Source organism: Thermobia domestica, chromosome 7 (assembly GCF_964235325.1).
Source record: "Thermobia domestica chromosome 7, izTheDome1.hap1.1, whole genome shotgun sequence".
In the NCBI taxonomy this organism is placed as follows: domain Eukaryota; kingdom Metazoa; phylum Arthropoda; class Insecta; order Zygentoma; family Lepismatidae; genus Thermobia; species Thermobia domestica.
The window spans coordinates 54,532,730-54,558,163 of NC_137460.1; the positions used below are offsets into that span (position 1 = coordinate 54,532,730).

Here is a 25,434-nt window from a genome sequence, read left to right on the forward strand (position 1 = left end):
GATTAAAGTGAATTTAGTGAACAGTTGTTAATATGATCTAAGTTGCGAATTATCAGTCAGTGATTTGTGGAACATACTTGTTGATCTTCTTCCTTTCTTAGTAGTCTGCATATTAATAGTGTGAAAATGATAGTAGGTAGGTATTAATCATTGTTGTAATGTGAGTTTTATTGCTCGCATTTTCAGAAGAAATTATTTTAATATAAAATGGCGCATTTCGTAGTGTTTTATCCTTTTAAAATCACGGGCGTTTTAAATAAACTGTAGACTTTCATTTAGAAAGTTGCTTGTAAAATAATTACCTTAGATTCGTGGTTCATAATCATTATCTTAGGAATGAATTAGGCTTTCGAATGATACCACATGTAAATGGATTCATGAATTCAGAAGAAACTTTTTGAGGTTGTATTTGAGCACCGTTATCAGGTCCCCAAGGTCAGGTACCCGTTCGAAAGGTACCTTAAAATGTTACATATATTCTGTACTATATACTAGACTACACAAGTTTCACTATGGCAGTGGGCATACATATTTTCTTTTCGACCCAGGTAAAGTATTTTCGCAGCTTACACGACTTACAGAATGTATTTTCTGGATGTAAATGTATCACGTGGTTGTAACAGTAAAATGGAAGCTGGAAAGTCACTACAATTTCAGTACATATAAACTCCAGGTAAATAACACAAGGTGTTAATGCGCCTTGCACTACCATGTAGTACGAGGTCTTAAGAGAGTTATAAAAATGTCTGACTTCGTAATGGGAAAACTATATACAGTAGTTCATAATATGAATAGAAGCCCACTGGTCGAGAGTATAGTATTGTATAGCAAGTTATGTTCAAGAATTCTAGCGTCCACTCTTTTTGTAAAGCCCTTTGTATTAAACAAAGGTCTGTTTTCTCTCCATTAAATTTTTATTACGTAATATATTGTGAAACATTAAAATATTGTACATACTATTCGGAGTAGATAACGTCAAAAAGAAGGCAGATGGGAACCGGGATTTTTTGAACATGACAATACTATAAAGTGTAATTGAGTTTTATTTTTTGATTTCCTTTTTCCTATTTTTTTTCAAGCTCCAGCGCATCAGACTAGTTAAGTGTCATATGTATGTACTGACAGAGATACTCAGAAACAAAGTCTGAAAATTATGTTCTCGAAAAATAATTCGAAATTTGTTTTTCAAATTTAAAAAGAGCATAGCGATCACAACTTGGCGTTCGAATATACTTGGACAGCGACGCAGTGTTAACATTGCTGTCAAATGTTTTAATTTGTATTTGTGAGGAGTTTCCATAAATATCTATAATAGCAAATATGAGTCGATCGTTACGATAGAGGATATTTATCGAGTTCCATTACTTTTAATATTTATGCATAAAATGGAAACTACTTTATTTAAATTTGTGTGGAATTTTTACTACTACTGTTTATATGTGGTACCATTTATTATACTTTATACCAAAATGAAAGCCAATATTTTTTATGTACTTTTAAATAACGAGGTTTCAATACCTCATTCCGTTCTTCGGCAAAACATGTGGATCCTTAAATGTTTCTTCTAGTTTCTTTATGCAGTGACGCACACAGAAAAATTGAAACTATAAAATTGTTTCTGTGAATTAAGTTTTCTGTTTATCGCTTTATTGCAAAAGAAAATTGGATAACTTTCTCTTATTTGGCTGTAAGAGAATTGAGCAGGTAATTTCAAAAATATCTCAAAGAATTAGTGCAATCTTTTCAAAACGAAAAAAATTATTTCTGAAGGAGATATAAGCGTCCCATTAAAAGAGGAAACACTTCTCAACGTTAAGATCTCTAGTCAAGAAAGATGAGAGTTCACCAAATATGATTGAAAATTGATTGAGTGAAGAAGTCAATTTTGTTCTGCACGCCAGACGTGATATGTTAAATACGATGTTACGTTATATATAGGCAAAAGTCTGTTTATGCTTAAATACCTAAACAATTATTTCAGTAACTAAATACAGGATATATATATATATATATATATATATATATATATATATATATATATATATATACTGATACTAGAAGTATCGATAATGGAAATATTGAAGATGTACAGGAAATTGTGTACTGCTGGAGAAATGTAGAGACCTTTGAGAAGGCCGCTCCATCATCTGGGGTAGATGGTGATAGAGCTAACTTGTCAACCACTGAAAAACCAGCTAGTTCGAGGAAGAAAGTGGCTTGTGTATAAGTGTATTTATTAACTTACATGCATTTTGTATTTATTTAATATTTTTGAAGTGTCAAATCCGTACCTCATCTAAATTGGTAAGTGTGAACAATGTGCATGGTACTCTTTGACATGGTCTTCTACTTTAGTGTTCCTGAAACAAATCTAATTTGAACGCAAAAGAAAAAAGGCTTAAATATATGAAATACGGTGAACTAAGTGAGGAACGGGATGGCTGTGACAGGTGGAGGCCAACACAGACAAAAGAAAGGAAGAAAAAGTGTGGATTCTAGCAAGAAATATATCATCCAGACAATACTTTTTTTTTTTTTTTTTAATTATAACCCACTAGTATAGGTGCATTTTTTTTAAATTAGAAAATTGAAGAAGGTTGCTTTTTCAACATACACAAAGTTGCCAACTTGTCAGTGAATGTCTAATTTCTAACAAAGTTAGTATTTAATAACTATTCTTAAGTCTGTATTTCAGGCTCTTTGGAAGATTTAACAAAAGATTTTCAATTGTTAAACAGCAATTTAAATATTTGGAATGTTTTAAATTAATGAATGGAAACTTTTAAGCTTAAAGTTGAGTCCCAGAATCAGTTTTTCCAGAAGATTAACATTAAAGAAGAGCTTAAATTCCCAATCATGTCAAAAATAGTGAAAACATTTCGCTTTCACATGGGTCAGCTGCGGTTGAAAAGGCTTTTTTAAGCTCTCTACGGTATGACACATGATAAAGTTAGTTTGTTAGATAGGGTTCTTGATGCTCATTTACACGTTAAGAGAGCTCTACATGAGTTGTATGATGGTAGGCACGTCTTGTAAATGTATCAAGTAGAGTGTAGATCAGAAATATCAAGTAGAACCTGTTTAACTTTTCTCCAGCTATTTTGAACATTGCCTACCATATCACCCATTGCACAGAATATTTCTTTAGTCTCTTCCTTCACTAGGGGGATGCGGTAGCTCAGTGGTAGAGCGTTCACCTCCGGTGCTTGGGGTCCCTGGTTCGATCCCAGCTTGCGCCGTGTGGACTTTGTGGTGGACAAACATCGTGCTCGTGGGTTTTCTCGGGGTTCTCCCGTTTCCTCCCACTTCCTTCATTCCATTTCATTCATTTCTCATCACAGTCTCCTTTAGCCTAACCGGCATAACTGTGGGATGTAATTCTCAAAAGATTTAATTTCATTTTCTTCCTTCACTATCACTATGCTTGCTTCTTAGTTGCTCCAAGTTTTTTATTATTATTATTATTATTATTATTATTATTATTATTATTATTATTATTATTATTATTAATCAGGTTTGCACTTCCACCACCAGGAGATTGCAATGTGAATCAGTGTCCGTTCCCAGTAGTGTCTTAACGTCTCGTACACTACTCGTGAAATGTTGCTTGACAAGAATATAATAGATCTGACAGCGCGCGTGTACAGCGCTTTTTTTTTTTTTTTTTTTTTTAATAATTCTTTTTCTTTCTTAAACCACGTGTTTGTCACCACCATGTGTTGCCTACAGAAGTCTATAAGCATTTGGTTCCGTGCAATTTTTGTACCTAGTCGAAATTGTCGTACAGTCTTATTCGCAGCTCCTTCTTCTACGCTATTGAAGTCTTCCATTACTATGGCGTTGGCCTTACCTCTTCTCTTCCCTCCTGATGTAATATGTCACTAAACTAATCATATATTATTTCTACTTCATTGTCATCATGGTCAGTTGTTGGCATACACACTTGTATTATCACAATATCCACTGATTTTGCACTTAGTTTTACGAAGATAAAGCGGTGACTGCAACATTCCACTTTGGGTACACTTCTTGCTACTTAGTTTTTCATTGTTATCGCGATACCGTTCTTGGCCTTAATGCCACCCAAATAGGATAGTGTTTAATTTACAGATACCATCCCACCTTTTCCTGAATATTGCACTTAACTCAGGCCCAGTATGTTCAATTTATATTTATCCATTTCCACTTTATAAGTTTTCAAGCTTACCCGTATTGTAAAGTTCGTACGTTCCAGGTTCCTGTGCTGAAATGAAAATTAATATTTTCTCCTTTGATCTTCCCAGAGTAGTCCCCACCTGGAGATTCGAACTGAGATTAAATTTTACCTTAGGAAGAACCATCATTATATTTATTCTCCTTCTTCATCCTTCCTGGGAAAAAGATAATGTGGTAGTATTCCCACTTCTTTCCATAACTCCATACCGTTGACCACCTTTGATTCATCTGCCTTGTAGAACAGCCCGAAGGACAAGGTGCCCTGACCTCCACCTGCTCATCCACCCTCCAAGGAAACGTTGGTACCTGGTAGAGGTTGGCTTCTTATTCCGGGAGCCTGTCTGTCCCCATCTACGTTTGCCGCCTAAGACGTTACGCACTTTCTCCCGCGAGGAGGTGTAGGTTGGGATTTCCCCTTCGTTTTTTGATTTCAGATTTGACATCCTGAGCGAATTCTAGCCTAAGGTCATATATCACATGACCTGCCTATCGTTTGAAATAAAAATTTGAAATTCAAGATGTCGACCGTCCATGAACCATTATCCAAAAGGTTTGCCCCTGGCCCTATTGTATATTTCCTACATCAAGTTCAATATAAATATATCCGTACGGGTTTTAAAAGGGTATGGTAAGGGACTTTTGAAACACCTTGTGTTTCCAGTCCTCACGTAGAAATTCCCCTACTTGAGCCTTTTAAGTAAATACCTAACAATTCGCCATTGTCAGTATTATATTCCAAAGTACATGCTACTAGGATTTGCAGCGTATGGTGAATTTCACCTATTCTGTACCTCAGAGCTTGATAATACATGCTAATTGAACAATTGGCTACTTGGTCTACTGGCTAGCGTGCGCGCCTCTGCAGGAGTCCCGGGCTCTGTTTCCGATGGGAGAACATTGAAATTAACTCGGTTGTTCGGATTGGCCTTGTAACTGTAGGTTCATGTCTCGTATGGCCGCGATGCTGATCAAACAAGCAACGAAGCGCCGTATTATATTGCTTAGTTTTCATTACATCACGGAATGCTAAACCTTCGGGAAAAAAAAAAGCTTTGTTTATGGAGTTGGGTAATACTACAAAGAGAAATAGGCAAACTATCAACTCGAAAAGGTATTTCTATGTAAAGCGTTATTGTTCTATTCATTTAAAAGATGGTTACTTCTAATCTCAGGTGTGGTGATTGTAGATGATCAGCCGGAAGTCAGCATGGAAGAGGATCCTTTTACATTCGATCCTGATAACGGATTCCAGGAAGTAAGAAGTAAGAAGAATGCTAAAGAACGGCAGAAAATTACTATAGAAGAACAAAAGAAACCTCGAGAGAAAGACAAAGGCAAAGGAAAGTCACCAAAGCAACCTTTTGAACGGCCACGACAAAATAAATTACCTCCACGATTAGCAAAACAGAGGGAGAATAATAGATTGCAGAAGGCCCAGCAACAAGCTCAGGGACATCCGAATGATGTAACTGAAATGAACAAAATCAATCAAAATGTCAGCCTTTTCCCATTGAAAGGTAAGGAAGTGATCTTACGTTTGGTTGTTTCTGATAGATTATAGTATTTGTAGAGGTGGGTAAATGTATTTTAAAAGTAACTATATTCGAAGTGAAGGTTGTAGGTAATGTAATTATGTTAATAGCGCTTAAAATAACTCAATGGTAATAACTTTAAAACCCGACTTTCACCAGTAGGTGGCATGTTTATAGATCAGCAATAAAATCTTCAGAGAGAGGAATATACTGTATGCTCTTTGTGATCCTTCCTACCAATGAATAAGGGTATCAACGTGTCTGAAGAATTAGTGGATATTCTTATCGAACATGAATGGTATTTTAAATTTTCGTGTGGTGGTAAAATTCAAAACGTTTCACTTGGGTAAAATGGGTATATGGTGAGGGTATTCACCTCTTGCATAGTTCGCATGAGATAGTTTGGGCTTTATGGTATACAGTCTGCAGTCAAATTCGATACATCACATGCAGTTTCTTTGGGCCATGAGTTTGAAATGAATAATGCAGTCTTATTACTGTTGAATTAACTAGTTAGTAATTTGCTGGTAATTAAACTGTCCACCCCAAAGCCCATTGGCCAGTAAAGTATTGATGTGATGAACAGACGGCTAAACGACAATGCTTTATGATTAAAGCATGCACTTTCTTAACTACCTCTGCATTTCTGCTTGGAACACCATCCCAGAATGCTCGTTGTTCTCAGCTGACATTCGGCCTCTTTTGAACCGGATATACACTTTATTTGCGTTATCAATTGCTTTGTCCCGATATAAACTTTATTTGCGTTATCAATTGCTTTGTCCCCCATATGCTTGCTGAATCCTTCCCATTGTTTCAACTTCTATTTTTGCCAAACTTCTAAGAAAACTTCGTGTAGTGCTGCTGTTTCACATGTGTGCACTGGAAAGAACAGCAAACAACACGGCGACGAACACAATCACAGCAGATAACACTTAGGGTCTCTCCGACACACTGAAGCACGCTAGAATCACACTATTTACCGGACATGCACACGAAAGATGCCCATACATTGTTGCCGTCTTAGGATTGTTAAGTTTTCAGTAAAATAGTAAGTTTGTGTACTTCTTGGACAGTTAGGAAATACAACTTTTAATATAGAGGATGCTGGAAAAAGAAGTTTGGCGAATGCATAGTGAGCTAGTGAAGCTTATTCCGAAGAGTTAGATTTCCGATGTATGTCACACAAATATTCCCATTCACTTAAAACAAACAAGGAATGAGACACGGGAAGAGCAGGTATTTTCTTTAAATAAACCATTGGATGTAAAGGCACGGAATTTTGTATATACTATTTTTTGATACATGGAAGCTAAATTTCTCACAATTTAGGATATTCACAGGAAAAAGTGAGAAGAATGCCGCAAATTCAATATGATAGACTAGGGTGCCTATCTGTCACGAAATCAGAAATCGGTCATGAAAGTCAGGAAATTTGGCTTTTAGGTCACGAATTTTTTATCTGTACAAATATCAGTCGAGACCGGAAAATGTTGTTCTAGAAAATGTCAAAATTCATCACCAAAAATGTGTATGGTCGGCTTTAGACGCTACCAAATCGCAAGCAAAGCACACTTCTATCACATGCATGAAAATTCGGCCGAATTCGCACCAGATTCACTCCTGAGATTGTCTTTCAACTAGCATCATTGAGCATTTGGCAGTGACATTCCAGTGTATAGTTTTTTTGTAATTTATATCAGTGTTCGAAGTGGAAATAAAGAGAGGTGGTATGTTTTATTACTATTTTGACTCGACATACCGTCTATCTAAATGTTGAAATACAATGAGGGTATGTTGGTTAAAAGATTGCATTTCTATTTACATAGTGACTCAAAACCATGAAAAGAGTTTCTTCTTAGTTACGGGGGGAGGGATGGAGAGACTGCCCCGCCCCCAACTTTCTGAGAAGAATAAAAAATATCCCTTATGTTGTGTTATAAAGAATTATATATGAAAGGCTTGAAAGCAGTTTTTTGTTAACAATTTTAAACAATTTCCTGCGGGAGAACTCACGGACTCCCCACTCGATTGAGAATTATTCCAGACCTCCGGAAGGTCCGCCACCACAGCAGACAAACCCTAAATCCACCTATGCTCAAAACACGGCTATTATATGTATTAAAGCAAGACATATACATAAGAAAGAAACAATTGAATATGGCACAATAAAATATAAAACAATATGATGCAATAGAACAGATTTAACAATAAAGCACTTAAGCAAAACTTTTTTTTCATAGCTTACACTATATTTTTCTCGTAAATACTGGACTCAGTTATGTATTTCTTTATAATTGCAGACATAAAAGAAGTTCCTTTGAACTCATAACAATAGTTTCCGATCTCAGTTTAAACAAGTCACATTTTCAATACACTGTCTTTTGTTTGGATTGGGCCCATGGCTCACGACACAGATTACATAGCCTAACGGACTCATCCCTTTCTGTTATATGAGCCTGATGTGCAACCAACACAACTAGGGCTGCCAACTTTTGAAAATGGAAATACCGGACACCGTCGAGGAGTACTATACTCTTAAGATTGTGACATCATTGCTCGTCAAAAATGTGAATATGAAAGAGGTTACTTCACATAAAATTGAGTGATTCGGAGTTCGAATTTAACAACTTGAGTTACTTTTGAAGCATTCATTAAATTTTCTTAATCCAGTTTTGGTTGAGTCGGCACATGCAATTTTTAAAGTCTGCCATCAATAATACACTGTATTTAAAACAAATAAATAAAATTAGCAATATAATTATTGCATGCACAAGATGAAGCAGTGCTAGCTGCGCTCTTGAAAATGTACTTTAGTTGACCTTCAGCAGTTTTGATAAGTTCAGTAAATTTTCCTGCCTTCAACTCTTCAGCAAAATCCGCGCAAGATCGATATCAAAACGTATTACAAGCTCTTCTTTAACTATATTCATAGACAAACGATTCCTTTCGTCACTCCAAAATAATCTGAATAGAACAGAGAATAGGACTATTAAGATGAAAAATTACCTGACATTTAACATCAGGTTTTGAGCTCGTACCGGACACCGGAGAAGGAAATTAAAAACCGAACTGTCTGGTAAAATACTGGACGGTTGGCTACCCCAAACACAACCAACACAAGTACTTGCGTAGGAGCAAGGGGTGAACTTCTTCGTATATACCTCATTTTAAAAACAAAAGTGTTAGGAAAAAGATAATAAAAATGTTGGTGTTGCCAATTAAAATCTCTGACGTACAAAGCTGTTAGTCAATTACTGTGTATAAAAGTTAATTTATTAAAGATGTATATTAGCATTCACTTTCCAGTGACGATATATCGTGATCACCGAAAAACCAGAGGCGGTATGTCTTCATCACTGAAAAACCAGAGGCGGTATGGCATACCACCACATGCCGTCTCACTTCGACCACTGATTTATATACTAATAAAGAGGAAGAATTTCTGAAATTGGGTGAAAGCCATGGGTTACTGAATCGAACAACACGATGAGGGAACATATTTGTCTATAGAGAAGATATTATATTTTGCAGTAATGCGGTGCCTTCTGAAACGCGACAAATTAAGCCTTGTGTAGATTGGTTACAGGGTGCATAATAATTGTGCTACCTTAGTAGGATAATACGTACGAAACCTCGTTTATTCTCACTAGTACTAACCACTAGTACTGCTGGCATGTTTTTTAAAATGAAATTATGTAGAGAAGGTAGCGGTTCTAAACGGAAAAAAAATTGCCTATTTTAATTTTTGTGAAGAAGTACTCAAACGAGTTGTATGATGTACTGTAAACTGGGATTACTTGGTAAGTTTTTTTCTTTTTCATACTATCTCTTGTTATATATTGCAATTAATTTTTCTTGTGATGTTTCTAGAGCTTACAAGGGATGAAAGGGAGATTATACATATCGAAATGGAAGGTTTATACACAAATCGAAGGCACTAATGACGCCTATTACAAAACTGTAATAAAAATTTTCCGAATGTGTATACTCTGAGTTATATGAATATATAGGATGTGCAAAAAGTCCGGTGTCAGCCTTAGAAGTCGCAAACGGAGAGACAGACAGATGCCAAAACAGGAAAACATGTGTTTGATCATTTTAAAAGTACAACGTATCAAAGCAAAAGGTGTTGTCCCAGACCCACCCGAGGGGCCCCAGGCGGGGTCCAGCTCAAAATTTTCAAATAGCAAGAAGGATAAAGTTGCATATAGTTGGGAAGCTGTTGGGAAATGAAATAAGACGGAACAAGTCTCGACTGTCTAAAATTACGCTGTGCAACATGACGGCCGGTCAAAATGTCAGTATAAACCTCATTGGAAAGTCTATGGCCATCCCAAAGAACCTGAAACGGTGAGACAAATGTCAAAACAGGAAAAACAGATGTCATCATACCAAAAATCCAGTGATTGAAAATAAAAGTATTTGTCCCAGGGTCCTCCGCATTGCCCCAGATGGGGTCCTATTCAAAATTTTCATATCAAGGGAGGTAAAGAAGCATATCGTTTGAAAGCTGCTGTTAAATGAAAACAGATGGAACAAGTTTGAACGCTTTACGATAACACTGTGCAAACATCTTGTGTTTTAGTTCTTCTTTCTGTAGTCTGTTTTCAGTTTGTTTTAATTCTTGAACTCAACGGAAAGGAAATGCTCCTTCTGTGAGATTCTGCTCTTTGGGCCTAGTAATATCTAAATAAATAAATATAATAAAATTAAATTGTAGAAATAAAGAAAAGAAAAGAATTAACATTTGACATTTTTAGTATACCTAGGTACAACTGGCTAGTTAACATATATAATAATTTATTTATGCTCGTTGCCTGGATTATCAAGTATTAAAATGATTCAAACAAAAAATGTTCTTGCACCAGGAACAGCGAATACTTTCAAGTGTCTCACAATAAGTGCAGATCGGAAAATGGAAAGCTAATGCGCTTGGAGAATCGAAATGATGTACATTTTGACCGGCTGCCATTTTGCACAGGGTAATTTCAGAGAGTTGATACTTCTTCCGTCGTCTTTCATTTCCTAACAGCTTTCCAACGATATGCAACCTGACCCCCTTTGCTGTTTGAAAATTTTGAGTAGGACCCCTGCGGAGAACCCTGGGACAAATATTTTTACTTTCATTGTACTTTTGGAATGATGACACATGTAGTTTCCTGTTTTAACACCTGTCTCACCGTTTCAGATTTTTTGGGGTGGTCATAGACTTTACAGTGACGTTCTTGCTGACATTCTGACCGGTCGCCATGTTCCACAGGGTAATTTTTAGAGAGTCGAGACTTGTTCAGTCTTCTTTCATTTTTTAACAACTTTCCAACGATATGCTACTTGATCCCTTGTGCTATTTGAAAGTTTTGAGTTGAACCCCGCTTGGGACCACGCGGGTGGCTCTGGGACTACACTTTTTGCTTTTATAAGTTGGATTTTTAAAATGATCAAACACACATGTTTTCCTGTTTTGGCATCTGGCTTACCGTTTGCGATTTCTAGAGGTGACAACGGACTTTTTGGACACCCTGTATATTCATATAACTCGCAGAGTATGTGCATTCGGAATTTTTTTTTTTTTATTACAGGTTCGTAATAGGCGTCACTAGTGCTTTCGACTGGTGTATAAACCATCTTGCACTTCTATATATAATCTCCCTCTCTTCCATTGTTAGTCCATGTAAAGTTTTCCTGCAGTCATAACATAATTTTACTGAGACTGAAGTTTTCCAGCAGCCAGAATCTGCTGTTTCCAAATAGCTCCACTTTCGAGACTACTTGGAAAATATGTCTTTTCATAGTAGTACAGTAAGAGCTGTGTGAAAAGTGCATCTATTGGAAAAGAACCACTTACAAGATCACACTTTCCTGAGAAGATTGATATGTAACATGCCTATGTTTCTTTCATAGTTATGTGTTCCTAGGCTGTTATACTTTTTTGCACAACTTTTAGTTAAACATAATAAATTGTTGAACCAATCTATACTAACTACAGTGGTAAGCTTGTCTTCTTGAAGGCATACAGAACCAGTAAAAAAAATGTTTTTGCAATATGCTTTTATAAACGTGGTAGTTTTTTAAACTATGCAAGAGAAATTTTGCCAAATGCCAATACACGCATAAGTTTTTTACTTCTCAAAGACACTACAGCATATCCTACAAAATTCTGTGAACTTGGTATGTATATATTAGATCCCAAAAGTAATGGCGAAAAATTAAACCACAGATTCCTGGCAACAAAACAAGAAAAAAATGTTTATATGACATACAGTTCAGAAATGGACAGGGGCGGAGTTAGACAGGTTTGAATGTGTTGTGAAAGGAACTTCACCACCTGCCAGCGGGATAATGATAGGAGCTAGGAATGGGGTTCAGAAAGACATAAAGTCATATTGGCTTGAAATGTTACATTTATGTTAAATAACCGCGCCAGAGATTTTCCATATGTCATTTAGGGATTCGCTGAATGTCGGTAGGTTAGGGAGGTAATGAAACGGTGCAGTAAAGATGGAAATCATACTGAAAAAAAAGTTATCCATGGCACGATTGCACGCACATGTACAATGGGGGGTCGAAGCAGAGATCACTTAGGATGTCTGCATAATCTCGGAGAGTATACCAGATAGAAACTTGCAGAAAGAGGGTAGAAATAAGAACAAGTATAACTAGTAATGTCCTGTAATGAAATAACAGGCAGAATCTACAACGATGTGCTGTTTTTGTAACGTACAATCTTACACAGAGTAGCACTACAAACTACTAGGTCATACGTGTTAACAAGAAACGTACCTACAGATGACGTTCAACATGCTGTCCTTCCACATCTATGTAACGTGCTAATCGTGAGTTTCGAATGCCTTCCATTACTCCCGGTGTGTTGCGTAACTGTTCACACGCATCTCCAATGCGGTTTTGTAAATCGGCAAGTTCCTTTCCCTAAGTGTGAAGTTCCTTTCTCCCCACATTCGAAGTTGTCTAGCTCCGCGCTTGTCCATTTCCGGACTATGTCATATAAACATTTGTTCTCGTTTTGGTGCCAGGAATCTGTGGTTTCATTTTTCACCATTACTTTTGGGAGACCCTGTATACAGTGGATATAGTGAAAGCGATGTGAGAAAAGACCAATTTTTATCGCTCCAGGAAATAGCCTTTGAAAGTAGAGATAAGGTAAAGAACTAAAGAATATAAGTACTGTTATTGAATGTTACGAAATTTTATGGTTTGGTAAAGAAAAGGTAACGAAATTTCATTTTGAAATTTTAGTAGACACAGGGGAGGAGAAAAGACAATCAGGCAATTCGATGTACGGAACTTTGTGATAGATTTTTTTCCCATGTTAGTAAACTTATTTTAGTGTGTGTGCAAATTACACATAATGAAGATCTCTTTAATGTGAGATTTTGTGCGATTTCTTCCTTTAGATTCCTCGGCGCCAGCTCCACCACCTACAGTAAACGCCTGGGAAAAGCCAATAACTGCAACTCTCCGACCAAATTCACCTTCCAACGTTCAGTCTGGAATGCAGATGGGTTCGTCCTTGAGTCCTACTGAAAACAGGTGAGTAGATTTTGAGGACACAATAACCTAACTTGTTTAACTTAAATTAGACAGAAATTTTATATTTATATGATGCAGAATTGAAGTGGTTTAAATAATACAGAATAAAATATTAATATACGTGTTGTTAGTATGAGTCTTGAAGAACTCTTATAAATTCATTGTGTAGCGTAAAAGAAAGTTGAATTTTCGCTGTCTGTTCTTCGCATTTTCCAATGATAGGACAACTTAAATGAACTTCGTATTAACGTCAGAAAGAAAAATTGCTACAGTATTAATATTGTGAAGAAAAAAGAAAAATAGTTACTGTATTAATACTGTGAAGAAAAAAGAAAAATAGTTACTGTATTAATACTGTGAAGAAAAAAGAAAAATAGTAACAGCGCACGCTTGTGGCTATAATGGTTAGCGACGCGCTTTTGGCTCTGGAGACTGGATACGATTCGCGGCGGGAGCCTGTGTTTCGAATCCCACATAAGCTGTAGGTCTGTCTTATATAGATTCACTGCTGAAATGAACGACCTCAAATCAAATCAATAAACAAAGCATATTGTAGAATGGTTGGAGCAAATGGTAATGTTCAAATTGGAAGTACCAGGGCAAAATATACTAAGAAATGGATAGGTTAAACACTTAATTTTTGGCCTTTTATTTAATTCTGTTTCAAACGAATTACAAAACATTTTCAGAAAGCATAATTTTAACTCGGCCTCAAAGAATATAGAGAAACTAACATAATATTAGTTTACCACTAACATGTTGAATTCTAAATAATTTCATGCTCATGCCAAGACACATCCACATAACGATAAAAGAACACACACTCTGTCGCTCTCTTGCACACAAAACATGTTCATAATGCATAATGATGTTCCCACATCAGGACTTTCAAACCTCTTAAATATATATAAAAAGCATATTGATAAATGCAAGTGAAAAAAAAAAAAAAAAAGTTTAAAGAAAAGCATGAATAGCGACTGGCTCCATTCGAACGTAGGAGTTGTCTTCACATCGGCGCTCTGGTTAAAGTGGGAATAATATCATTGACACCTTTGCCTGTTCACCTATCATAAAAGGAGGAGCACAGTTACAAAGATGTGTACTCGGAGAATCCGCACTGAAAGGCTCAAGATATTTTTCAAAGTGTTAATACGGTCGTCTATATGGTTATTACGTACAATATATAATTAATTCCCATCCATCTTATTCCCAGTAAATCCTTTTTCCTTCCGTATATCTTGACAGTTCTGAAAGCAGTCAACGAAAGTTCAACATTAAAATAATGTTTTGAAGCAATATATATCAAAATACAGAACATATACTACCTATTGATTTTATTTAAGGTGTGTTTTCAGTGAAAAGAAGTGTATATTGTTTCCTGTAGAGATTGCCACTTGAATTTACAAAAGGTAATGTAAAGTCTCAGAGATCTTTTTGGGAATCACAAGAGAATAAACTAATTTCTGCTGTACTTGTTATAAACATGTTTTCAAATAAGTTCTATCGAAAGAAGTACGTTGTAAAGAAGATCGAGATTAAGTTGTTCGTAGTTGGATGTATAGATTGGTCAATAACTATGTACGAGATAGAAACTAAGAAATATTTGCTGCTTTGCATATCAATATTGTTTCCATTACGACTTCGCAATTTTAATTTCATTTTCAATCGAAACGAATATAAAGAGAATCATAAGTGTGCTTTGGTGATTTCTGAATCCCGTTATAATACGATCCAGATCTCTAATTTCACTCTGGTAGACTGAAGATAGATGATTTGATGAATAAGTACTGTATTGTACCGCGTCTGTAAATTCGCTCGTCCAACTCTTAAGCACTTTTTTCGATAGATAATTTCCTGCTACTGAAATTTACACAAATCTACAAGCTATCATCAATTTATTTATCAATTTTTTGAAATTCTCTCGTATCCATATTGTAAATTTGATTGATGTTGTAGATTTTCAATTAATAAGGTTAATTTTTAAGTACAGTACCTAGAGCAATTCATACAAATATTATTTTGAAGAGTTTGATTCTGTATATTTGCTAAGTAGTGAAGATTAAGCCAAAAGAATAAATGAATTTCTGTATACAGGGTGCCCACCCAATCGTGAAAAAGCATGGATTACATATACCATAAAACCCTGGAATACTCCGTGAACTTCATAATCAAACTTCAAAAATCTAGAAAATCCAATGTTTTTCCGATTTCTTATAGTTATATAGTTGACACTGTAAGGTTGAACGAGAGAAAGTTTAATTATTCTAGTGTAACGTACCAGCCACTCCCTCACCCCGGGCGTGTATTCCCACCCGCGTACGCCACGGTTCTGTACTTTACTGTTTTTATTGTTGTGCAGTCAGTAAAGGTTACTTGGTAATCTTTCTGACCGTGAATTTTTGAGTTTTTGAATCGTGAAAACTGGAGAAGCTGTTAATTCGATTATTTAGTTTTAGTGGGTGGGAACTCTGTATAATACGTGATGCACTCAAGATTAAATTAAAAGGAAATTAAAAGTAACTGGCTTTCTCACCATGAATTATACTTCCATGATCCTTTCATCAAAACTTAATTTATGTATTGCATGATCAAACAAATTTTAATTTCTTACGGCTAGTTGTACGAAGGGTTCAGGGGTAAACTCATATTACTTGGATTTGAATGAGATAAATGTCGTTTCATGAGTTATAAAATTTTTGTAAATCCAGTTTTGTTGTACTCTAAATTTTATTAAGATTTTGTCTTTATGTATGAAATTATCGACATATTGTTACTAGCTCCTAAACTTACGTACCAGCAAATTTGATATTGCATATTCATAAAATGACAAGGCAGGTATTGTGAAAAATAGTGTAATATTTAACATTCACGGTGTTTCGACTTAGGAAAATATCCAGGTTATTTTCACATATAAATTGGGTATATTTACTAGCCGACTTGGTACGAACTACCATTCTTACACGCATGGGATGATAGTTTCTTTAATACGGGAGTTGCATTTGTGAGTATCCATTGGATTCCCATATTAGTTACAAAATTGTATTGTCGAAAGGTGAGTGCATCTAAAATGTAAATTATCTCCACTGCCCAGTATAATGTCAGCTCCGGCTCAAACTACAAAGTCCTCTTCCTTTGATAACCACGACAGTGGGATTGATGTAAATGACCAGCCAACGTCCGCAGCTAGCAGTCAGAGGAGCAGCCCAAGCAATGACAGCAAAAGTGCCAACAAAGTGAGCAGAGAGGTATGTATATGTTCTTTGTCTTCCTGAAATATATTTTTAATTTAATTTTTTTTTCCTCGTAATTTCAGCATATACATGCACTATAAACAACAAATTAAACAACCTGTGCTTGAAATTCGAGCTTCGAAAATTAAAGTGCACTTTAAATTATATTTTGTGTCTAGATTCACTTGAAGGTTTTGTAGCTAGTACACTGCATCCCGCACTTATTTCTGTGCGCATTAATTGATAAAGATAAGAAAATAGCAGATTCGATGCTGCTGAAACAGATAATGTTTTAAGTTAGCTTAATGTTTAATGTTAGTGGCCGCTCGAAAGAAAAGCATTCATGAAGTTTAGTCTCTGAAACTTCGAAGAGTAACATGTGATGTTGAGCCGAGAATGAAACCTAACCCAACGTACAGCGCCGTGGAATATGCAATTCACTCTTGACTCCTTAACAGTTACTTTTGAACACCTAGCGTTCATACTACGAGACCACATGCATACTTGTTAGTTTATCAGCATGGGAAGTCTTAAGATGCGGCTTCCATTTTCATCCCAGTCCCATATTTACTAAAGTTACTGAATTTTCAGAGGATATGATATTAGGTAACTTCTAAGTCCCCCCCATCTCACAGATTTTTAATCATATATAATATTAATGCAACTCTCCTCTTCTAACCATATGGAAATCTTAATACTTTGGCATAAAATAAAAATTGTTGCCCGAAGACCTTACAAAATTTTATTTAATTGCGTCTACAGAGAAAAATAAGACTTCTTGACAGATGAACATTATTTTAACAATACTGTGCATGTTTATTGTAGTGTTCTTTCTGGCAAGGTTGTAAGAGTGAACTTGGAAGTAAGAATGCATTATACTATCAACTCAAAATAATCACTTTTCCAAATTAATTTCAGTAAACCACAGTAGCTGCAGGTAGAAAATTTGTAAAGAACGAGAGTCGTGAAAGAAAAGAATGCACCGATAAATTTAGGACACAGCATACGGAGTAACTGTTTCAAATTATATCTTAAAATTGTTTGAATAATCTGAGTACTGTTGCGGTTTTCACATGCTTTTATGTTGTTTCGTGTATTTTCTGTGTATATAGGAGAATACCCTGTATATTTTCAAATTCACTATCCTAAGCAGTATACTAAATATCTATTATTGTTGAGAGTTTTTTCTGTGTATATGCAAAATATCCTATTCGTGTTTTTCCTATTTACCTACATTATGTAGTTTATTATTTTATATTTCAATTAGTGTTTCTGTATTTGTGTGTGTGCTCAGTGCATTGATGGATATATGTAACAATATTTAACAACTTAATTTTCAATAATAAAGGAACTCAATCTGAGTAAAATTATCATATTCAGAATTTTCTTTCGAAATCAGAATGGCTGACACAGCATCTCTAATGCTTAGTAATAAACTGATTTTTGTTCTAAAAGAACAAAAATTGCTTCTGAATTTTATCGTTCATACTTTTGGTGGAAATCTAACAAGGAGAAGGTAGACTTTGGTAATTGAACTTCGGGGCCATTTTTTGCGAGGTGGTAGTGCACATTTAAAGAGTTAATATTACAAACTGGGACAGCGCAGTGGCCAAAAATAACCGAGAAAAACCGTCTTAAAGTTTTCTACTCGCCGCATGTACCGTAAAACGCGCAAACTTATCAAGTGACGGCGTGGCAGAGTGAGAAGAACCTGAGACTCGAGTGTATAGGGTCCCGGGTTCGATTCCCATTCGAGTCAAACTTTTATTTTCGTTTTTTGCTTCAAGCAATAAAATAGCATTTGTAACTATAAGTAAAATATTAATTCACCATATGTTTATAATGTATTGAAACAATAGAAATTTTCAATCACTTGTAAAATCTTTCAATGCTCCATGTTAACTAGGAACAAAATTGAATCTCTTCTGTAAATAATATTGTCACCTCAGTCGTTGTGTAAAATGTTCTTGAAGCTTCGTGTCTACATCTGTTGACAGTGTGCGAATTACAAGGGGAATGAGGGGGGGGGGGAAACTCCTTTGTTTATAGCAACATCCAGTATTAGCAAAGGGGATTTCCCCCTCAACTCCTTTGTAATTCGCACACTGTCAACAGATGTAGACACGAAGCGTCAAGAATATTTATTACACAACAACTGTCGTAACCGTAATATAACTCGTGATATCAGTATATTTACGGGTTTTTTTGCTAGTTAACATGGAGCATTGAAAGATTTTACAAGTGATTGAAAATTTCTATTGTTTTAATACATTATAAGCATATGGTGAATTAATATTTTACTTATAGTTACAAATGCTACTTTATTGCTTGAAGCAAAAAACGAAAATAAGTTTGACTCGAATGAGAATCGAACCCGGGACCCTATACACTTGAGTCTCAGGTTCTTCTCACTCTGCCACGCCGTCACTTGATAAGTTTGCGCGTCTTACGATATATGCGGCGAGTAGAAAACGTTAAGACGGTTTTTCTGTTATTTTCGGCCATTGCGCTCTCTCAGTTTGTAATATTAACTCTGTAAATGTGCACTACCACATCGCAAAAATGGCCCCGAAGTTGTACTTACCAAAGTCTGCCTTCTCCTTATAAGTGAAGAATAAAACGTACTGTACTGTTTTTTTTTTCTCTCCCTTTTTTTTAAAAAAAAATGTTCATACATGTTTCAGGCTGTAGAGAAGACTGTCTTAGATGGAACCACTGCACCTGTGCAAACTATAATATTTGAGAATACTAACTATAAATCCTCGCCATCGGACATTGCAATGAAGGCTAAATATAATTCTCACTTGAAAAACCAAAGGATTGAGAAAAATAGAGGTTAGATTTTTAAACTGTATTAGCATGCTTGGTTTTGTTTTATAAATGTATTTTCTCTGATATAATCCAGCATTATAATAATGTTTCGATGAGCCCCGAGCGAAATAATAATACGTAGTTCCTAATTGAATCATCTGTAGTGATCGGAGTGATCTGTCGTTAAATTTTCTGTGAATATAAATTTGTTTCAATTATCCAAAATTTTCTGATTCTACATTTTAGTAGACTGAACAGTAGTATAGTTAAAATTTCATTTAGTCGTTTTGTTTTCCTAAATTCGTATTACTCATTTTGCATATGAGTAACTAAGTAGAAACAAGTGGTTGAGTGCTTACTTTAAGAGGACTTACCACCGCGAAATTAAAATACCGTTAAGTTTATAGTAATTATATGATATCTTCAAATAGATAAAAGATAATCGAAATATGGAACAAAAACACTCTAGACAATATTATTTTACATGAGCTACCGTTATCACAAGTCACCTAGTAGCATTCCATTTCAGGCATTTAGAAACGCGAAAATAAATGACGATTTTCAAAGTAGCTGGAAATTGAAAGCCGATAAGTAAGTTACGATAACAGTATCTCATGTAAAATGATATTGTCTAGGGCACTTTTGTTCAACTTTTCGATTATCTTTTATCTATTTGAAGATATTACATAATTACTGTAAAACTAGCAGTATTTTAATTTGGCCATGATAAGGCCTGTTAAGAGGTCAGCTGATGTAATGTACACACGACTTTCTCTCGTTTATTTATAATCTCTTAGATAATTTCATCATTCGTCTTGTAATATTCATTAACTTAGTGTGGTTGAAATGAGAGAGAATTTTATTACTACAATTTAAGAAAATTATTTTTGTTTGGAAATATGCATTTTACAGCTTCAATGACGTAAAATATTATTTCCAATTAACAATAAAACCTTGTTACAATGTGCAGCTAACCATTTCCTATAACATTTACAGAGCGGAAGATAAATGAGGACGGTGAAGATGGATCTCACGCAGTATCAACCTATAATAAAGCAGGTGGAAATGAGTTAAATAAGTCCGGAGAGAATAAGAATGACCCCATCCAACTTCCCATATCATTTACGAAGGTGAGCAGTATGTGAATTCCATTGAACTGTATTTTTTTCCCCTTAAGATAAATGGATAATACCGTAAGTACGTAAGTCCCAATTTATAAGGATGGTGCATACTTGCCAGACAGAATATTGTAACTACCTGGCTGTTTCTACGTTGGCTCGCTGGAGAGCAGAAGTGCAACTTGATATGGAAGCAATGAGAACTTGATAAGTGGATGAAGTATCGTAATTTATCGGAACGTGCGACGTCATGCCATTCCTCTGCGGTCCAGTGACGATTGGCACGTGCTCATTCCAATCGTCACTGATTTTACAGAGCGATTAACGTTGGTACACGCGTGGGACGTCAACTGCAGAGGCTCATACCTAATTGTATGGTGAATTGTATGCTTAGACACACTTCTGCTTTGTCCCTATTAGTCTGCTGTTAATTATGCCACAGTTTTCGCCCTATCCTGCTATACCAACCTTGACAGTCTGCGACATATGGCATTAAAAATGAGATGCGATTGGTTGTGATTTGGTTTTGGTTTCACAGTCCTCCCTCTGCCTTTGGAAAACACTAACCATGGCAACTCGCGAACATGTTTCTGAGATGTTCGTGTCCAGCCATCTTCCAGTTAGAATCTGGTCTCAGTCACTACGGTATATTGCCGGTCTTTCCCGTTCTATGCACAAGAATCCTACTGATTGATGGAATGAGATAGCTGTCACCGTCTTGCGATAGGTTCTGTTGTGTCCGTAAAATAACGTATTTGTACTTTTTATAAACAGAATTGTCTCAGTTGTAGAATATTAAACAATGTTTTGCAATACTTCGGTCTAGTAAGGGCGTTAGGAGGAAACTGAAACGAAGCTAGGGTAACGGGTAATTAATTTAAGTTGGACACACATGAACCGACACAACCTGGCTACTGGGCGCAAGAAAATCTATGTAATGTACCATTCTCACTGAGGAAGAATCATAGGTGTCAGTAAGTAACTGTAGTCATCGACTAAAGCCGTATGCGATTGTAGGTTATATAAAATATACCATTGGCGAACAGCATAAATGAGTCATATATACATCGGCAAATTATATTTTGATGCCTGATATTACAGAAAGATAAGTAGATACAAGTATTGCGTATGTGAAAATTTAGGGATAAGGAAAAATATTTTTTTCCCTTATCGAGAAAGGTCTACGAAGAAGAAAAAGAAGGCTTAGTATTTCTGTCAATGGATTTCAAGACCAAGTCCAGTATGAACGATATTAAGGATTTTTTGGAATTATTTAAAAATTGCAAAAGCTTAGAAAAGTTATAGTATTAAATTGAGGAAAGGGAAAGATGTCGGCAGTTAAAATAGTAGTCGTGTGTGTACTGTATTTTGTTACAAATTGTCAGTTAAATCCGAATTATCTTCTTTGTATATATACACTAAAGGTGAGCTCGTATAGATACTTGGAAATCCTGAAATGGTGTTCCTGTTTCGGTATTTTTTTTTTTTTTTTTAATCCTCTCTACACGGGTTTGTCATTAATCAGCTTTTCATTGCACTTTCGTATGACTCAGTAAATTGGTGGTAAAATACAAAATAAAAACTTGTTATTTTTGTATTATGTATATTTTCCATAGTTTGTCTAGATCAAAGGAAAGTTGTAATTTGTATTATTGTATCTGAAATATGTAAATTTTTACTTCTAAATGCACTGTGCAGTTTCCAAATATAGGGATAAGTCGTAGGAGTTCAACCTTCAGTGGATACTGCTGGGTGGTATCTCAAAACTGACTGTTAGTTTTAGTTTCCTTTACTGTGGTCAGTAGTATTGGTTCTAAGAAACCGATCATTATCAGGACGTTGATCACAATATATAATACCCATATCCTCTCAGTGGTTTCCAAATTAGAGAAATGAAAGGCTAGTATTTTCTTGCAAGTGAAATATTACAGTAAAACCTGTGAACTTGGCCACCTGCTTATTTTGACCTGGTTCGTCTTGAACCTGCATTTTCCCCATAAGACATACCTTACTTATTACTCTGTAAGTTGGCCACATTGAAGCAGTGTTTACCCTATGATGATAAATTTACCTGCGTATCTTGGCCACGCAAAATACCGTTTTGGTATTTTTCTTAACTCTTTCGTATTCCCATATGAGAGAAAGATGTTCTGTATTTGTGATTGGACACAAAGAAGCATAGGTTCGCACGATTTGTTCTTGGAGGTCAATGGCCAGAACACTACCCTCAGAAAGGGTTGGTCAAGGAAGATGTGAATATGAAAAAGCACGTACAGGAATTCAGGAAATGGTTGTACGTATTTATTTACCCTGTCTGTTTTGGTAAAACCATTAGCTATATCAGTTCCTTTCATCAGTGGGGAGCTTTAGTAATTGCGGAAAATTCCCAAGGTTAAAGCTAACCATGGCAATTGTCAACTATTGGTACCTGACGGCTTGGTAGCAGTGGTTATGAGATATGAATTCCCTTAAGTTTTTCTCAAAACATCTTTTGCTCCGAGGGAAACACTTGTACTCATTAACAAGAGATAGTTAACTACAAAATTAGAACGTACATATGTGCCAAAAAGAATAAAAGTACTGAATAAATTTGTATAATAACTGATATGCTATTTTTTTCGAAAGGTATCTACAGAAAATATTTGTCATTGTCGAAAGAAAGTCACATAAACTGCACATAAATTGTTCAATTTATAATTTTGCTTTTCTTTTTTCAATCTGAATAACTCAGTGTGCTACAATATCAATTTCAATTAGCTGTCTACATACATTTCTATTTTATGGTTATTTGTGTTGTGTTTTCAATTCGAAAAGCTGAGTGTGCCAGGCTAGTTTTCGGGAAGATAAAGGTACATACATTAAAAATACTGTAGTAGTTTTTTCTAGTACTGTATAAGTAGCTATCGTGCCATTGCTTATTAAAATTTTACAATCAAATACTAGAAATCCTATTTTAAAAATACATCAATCACATTTATTTTTTGTAAGTTGGCCACTTTTCAATTGAACCGATGGTGGTCGACATAGACATGTTTCACTGTAAAGCTGAAGACAGGTGTTAAATCAATTAAAAGTAGTAGTTTGTGATTTTATTTTATTTTTTTATTATTATAACTGTAGTACTGTGCTTCATTTCTTTTATATATGTATATTCTGTTGTAGCGTTCTGAATGCTACGATTTCATTTTTTTTTTTCCGTTGCAGAATGAAGATAACGCCGACATGAAATTAGATTTTACGTTTGATTCTGACTTGTCGCAGCTGACTGAAGAAAAGAATGTTCCTGTTAGTAGTAAAAGTATGTCATTACCACGGTCAATTCACATGGCAGCCAGTGTTCAATCTCCTATCTCGCCATCCACAGCAGAATTAAATTTCAAAATTGCTTCTGTGAAGAAGGTTAGTAAATTTCAATTTATACAATATTCGTAGAAGTGACGCTTCCTCAAGGAAATACTGTAACATTCACATGTTAGAGGAACTTTGTGTATTTTAAAGAGGGTAGGAATGTAAACTGGTTGGGTAATCTACAATGAAACAGATCCCAGAACTACAGCTGTATATTATACCCACTTTTTGAACATAAAATTTTTGTTCCTGATTGGGAGAAATGCCAAACTTCCTTATCTACCAAACGTCTGAAACAGTCTGTCACATTTGAGATAAGGCTGTGAACATGACGCTGAAAATTGATATTTCACATTGCTAAGAAACTCGCATAGCTCCGATTTGAAGTAAGTGTTGTTACAATAACTAATCAGAGCGAAGTATTAAGTCCTCGCAATAACTAAGAAGGGTGGTTGTCAAATGTTAAAGTTGTGATGTTTACTCCATAGGATGGTAATTCAAGTAGAGTAAACATTACATTAGATAGTCATTAATAGAATTTTTCACCCGAGCGGTAACGACGAAACAAGTTTTCAGAAAAGAAAGGAGTTTTTTGTAATATTTTAACGGAGCACGGTTTAGAAACCATAGACACATTTTCGCTTTATATAGGTTGGGATTAACGGATGTTCTTTAGTCTCTGAATTTATAAGAAGCCTTGTCAGTGTTGGTTTGGAATTAAGGTCATTGAACTTAACAATTGAATTGATTTGAATGAAAAGGTTTAGTATGTTTATTTCCTCGAAAACAAATACCTTATTGGGCATTGTGATTCTGCTATACTTCGTAATTTCACTGTATACCAGGTGTCTTCAACGTATGACCCGTAGAGCTCTTTCCCGTGTTTCATGGCCGTTTGAAAAGTACATAACACGAAAATTGGAAGAACACTTATTTCAGTGCAGTATATTGTTATAAGTAAAAGCAATCAGTATTTACAAAAAAGTAAACTAATAAAACTTGTCAAAGGAAAGTTGCGAGACGCTTAATATTTTAAAAACTTGGTTCATAATCTGAATTGTCGTCTTGGACTTCACATGTTTCATTGTTGAGAACTGCTTACGTTTGTATCGATTATGGGCTTCTTAACAAAGCGCACACGTTTGAAATCAATATTTATTTACAAATTGTGTGGACGTATTAAATTTTGAATACTTGGCATTTAGCATTTATACTAAAACAGCTCATGCAAATAGTTTTTAGGCTTTAACCTAATACCCATTACGTCTCACAGGTATGGGAAAGTATGCCAGCAATGCCTACAGTGTTGGAACATGGCGAGGATGGAAGTGGTACTTCGACGTCTTCCTCTTTCACACCAACTTTCGGAAATCCAGTAGATGCGGGATTAGATTCTTCGTCTTTTACTAAGAATGTTGAGACTTCAGTTGTTGCTGGAGAAGAGTCCTCTTCTAATGAAGTAGGATACAGGTAAAGATAATTGTTCTTATTTCTAACCAGTTCAAGTTTGCAGTTAATTACCGAAATATAAATATTAAATCATTGAGCTGTTTTCATATTGCCTAGCAATGCAGTTCTTAATATTCGTTGGTTTAATAATAATAATAATAAAAACTTATGTTTACTGTT

General features: G+C 35.4%; 1 protein-coding gene across 5 annotated transcripts in view; it reads left to right on the top strand.

Annotated features, from left to right (window-relative positions):
* LOC145690108 (uncharacterized) overlaps positions 1-25,434 on the top strand; it is a 127,561-nt gene that overhangs the window by 58,584 nt on the left and 43,543 nt on the right. For 4 of the 5 annotated variants that reach the window (XM_081764686.1, XM_081764682.1, XM_081764683.1 and 1 more), the window contains 7 exons: positions 5,388-5,732; positions 13,163-13,298; positions 16,390-16,543; positions 19,213-19,363; positions 20,336-20,469; positions 23,662-23,856; positions 25,079-25,275. In XM_081764686.1, coding sequence (XP_081620812.1) covers positions 5,388-5,732; positions 13,163-13,298; positions 16,390-16,543; positions 19,213-19,363; positions 20,336-20,469; positions 23,662-23,856; positions 25,079-25,275 — 1,312 coding nt within the window. The remainder of the gene's footprint in view (positions 1-5,387; positions 5,733-13,162; positions 13,299-16,389; positions 16,544-19,212; positions 19,364-20,335; positions 20,470-23,661; positions 23,857-25,078; positions 25,276-25,434) is intronic. The other variant, XM_081764684.1, reaches the window with a different exon arrangement.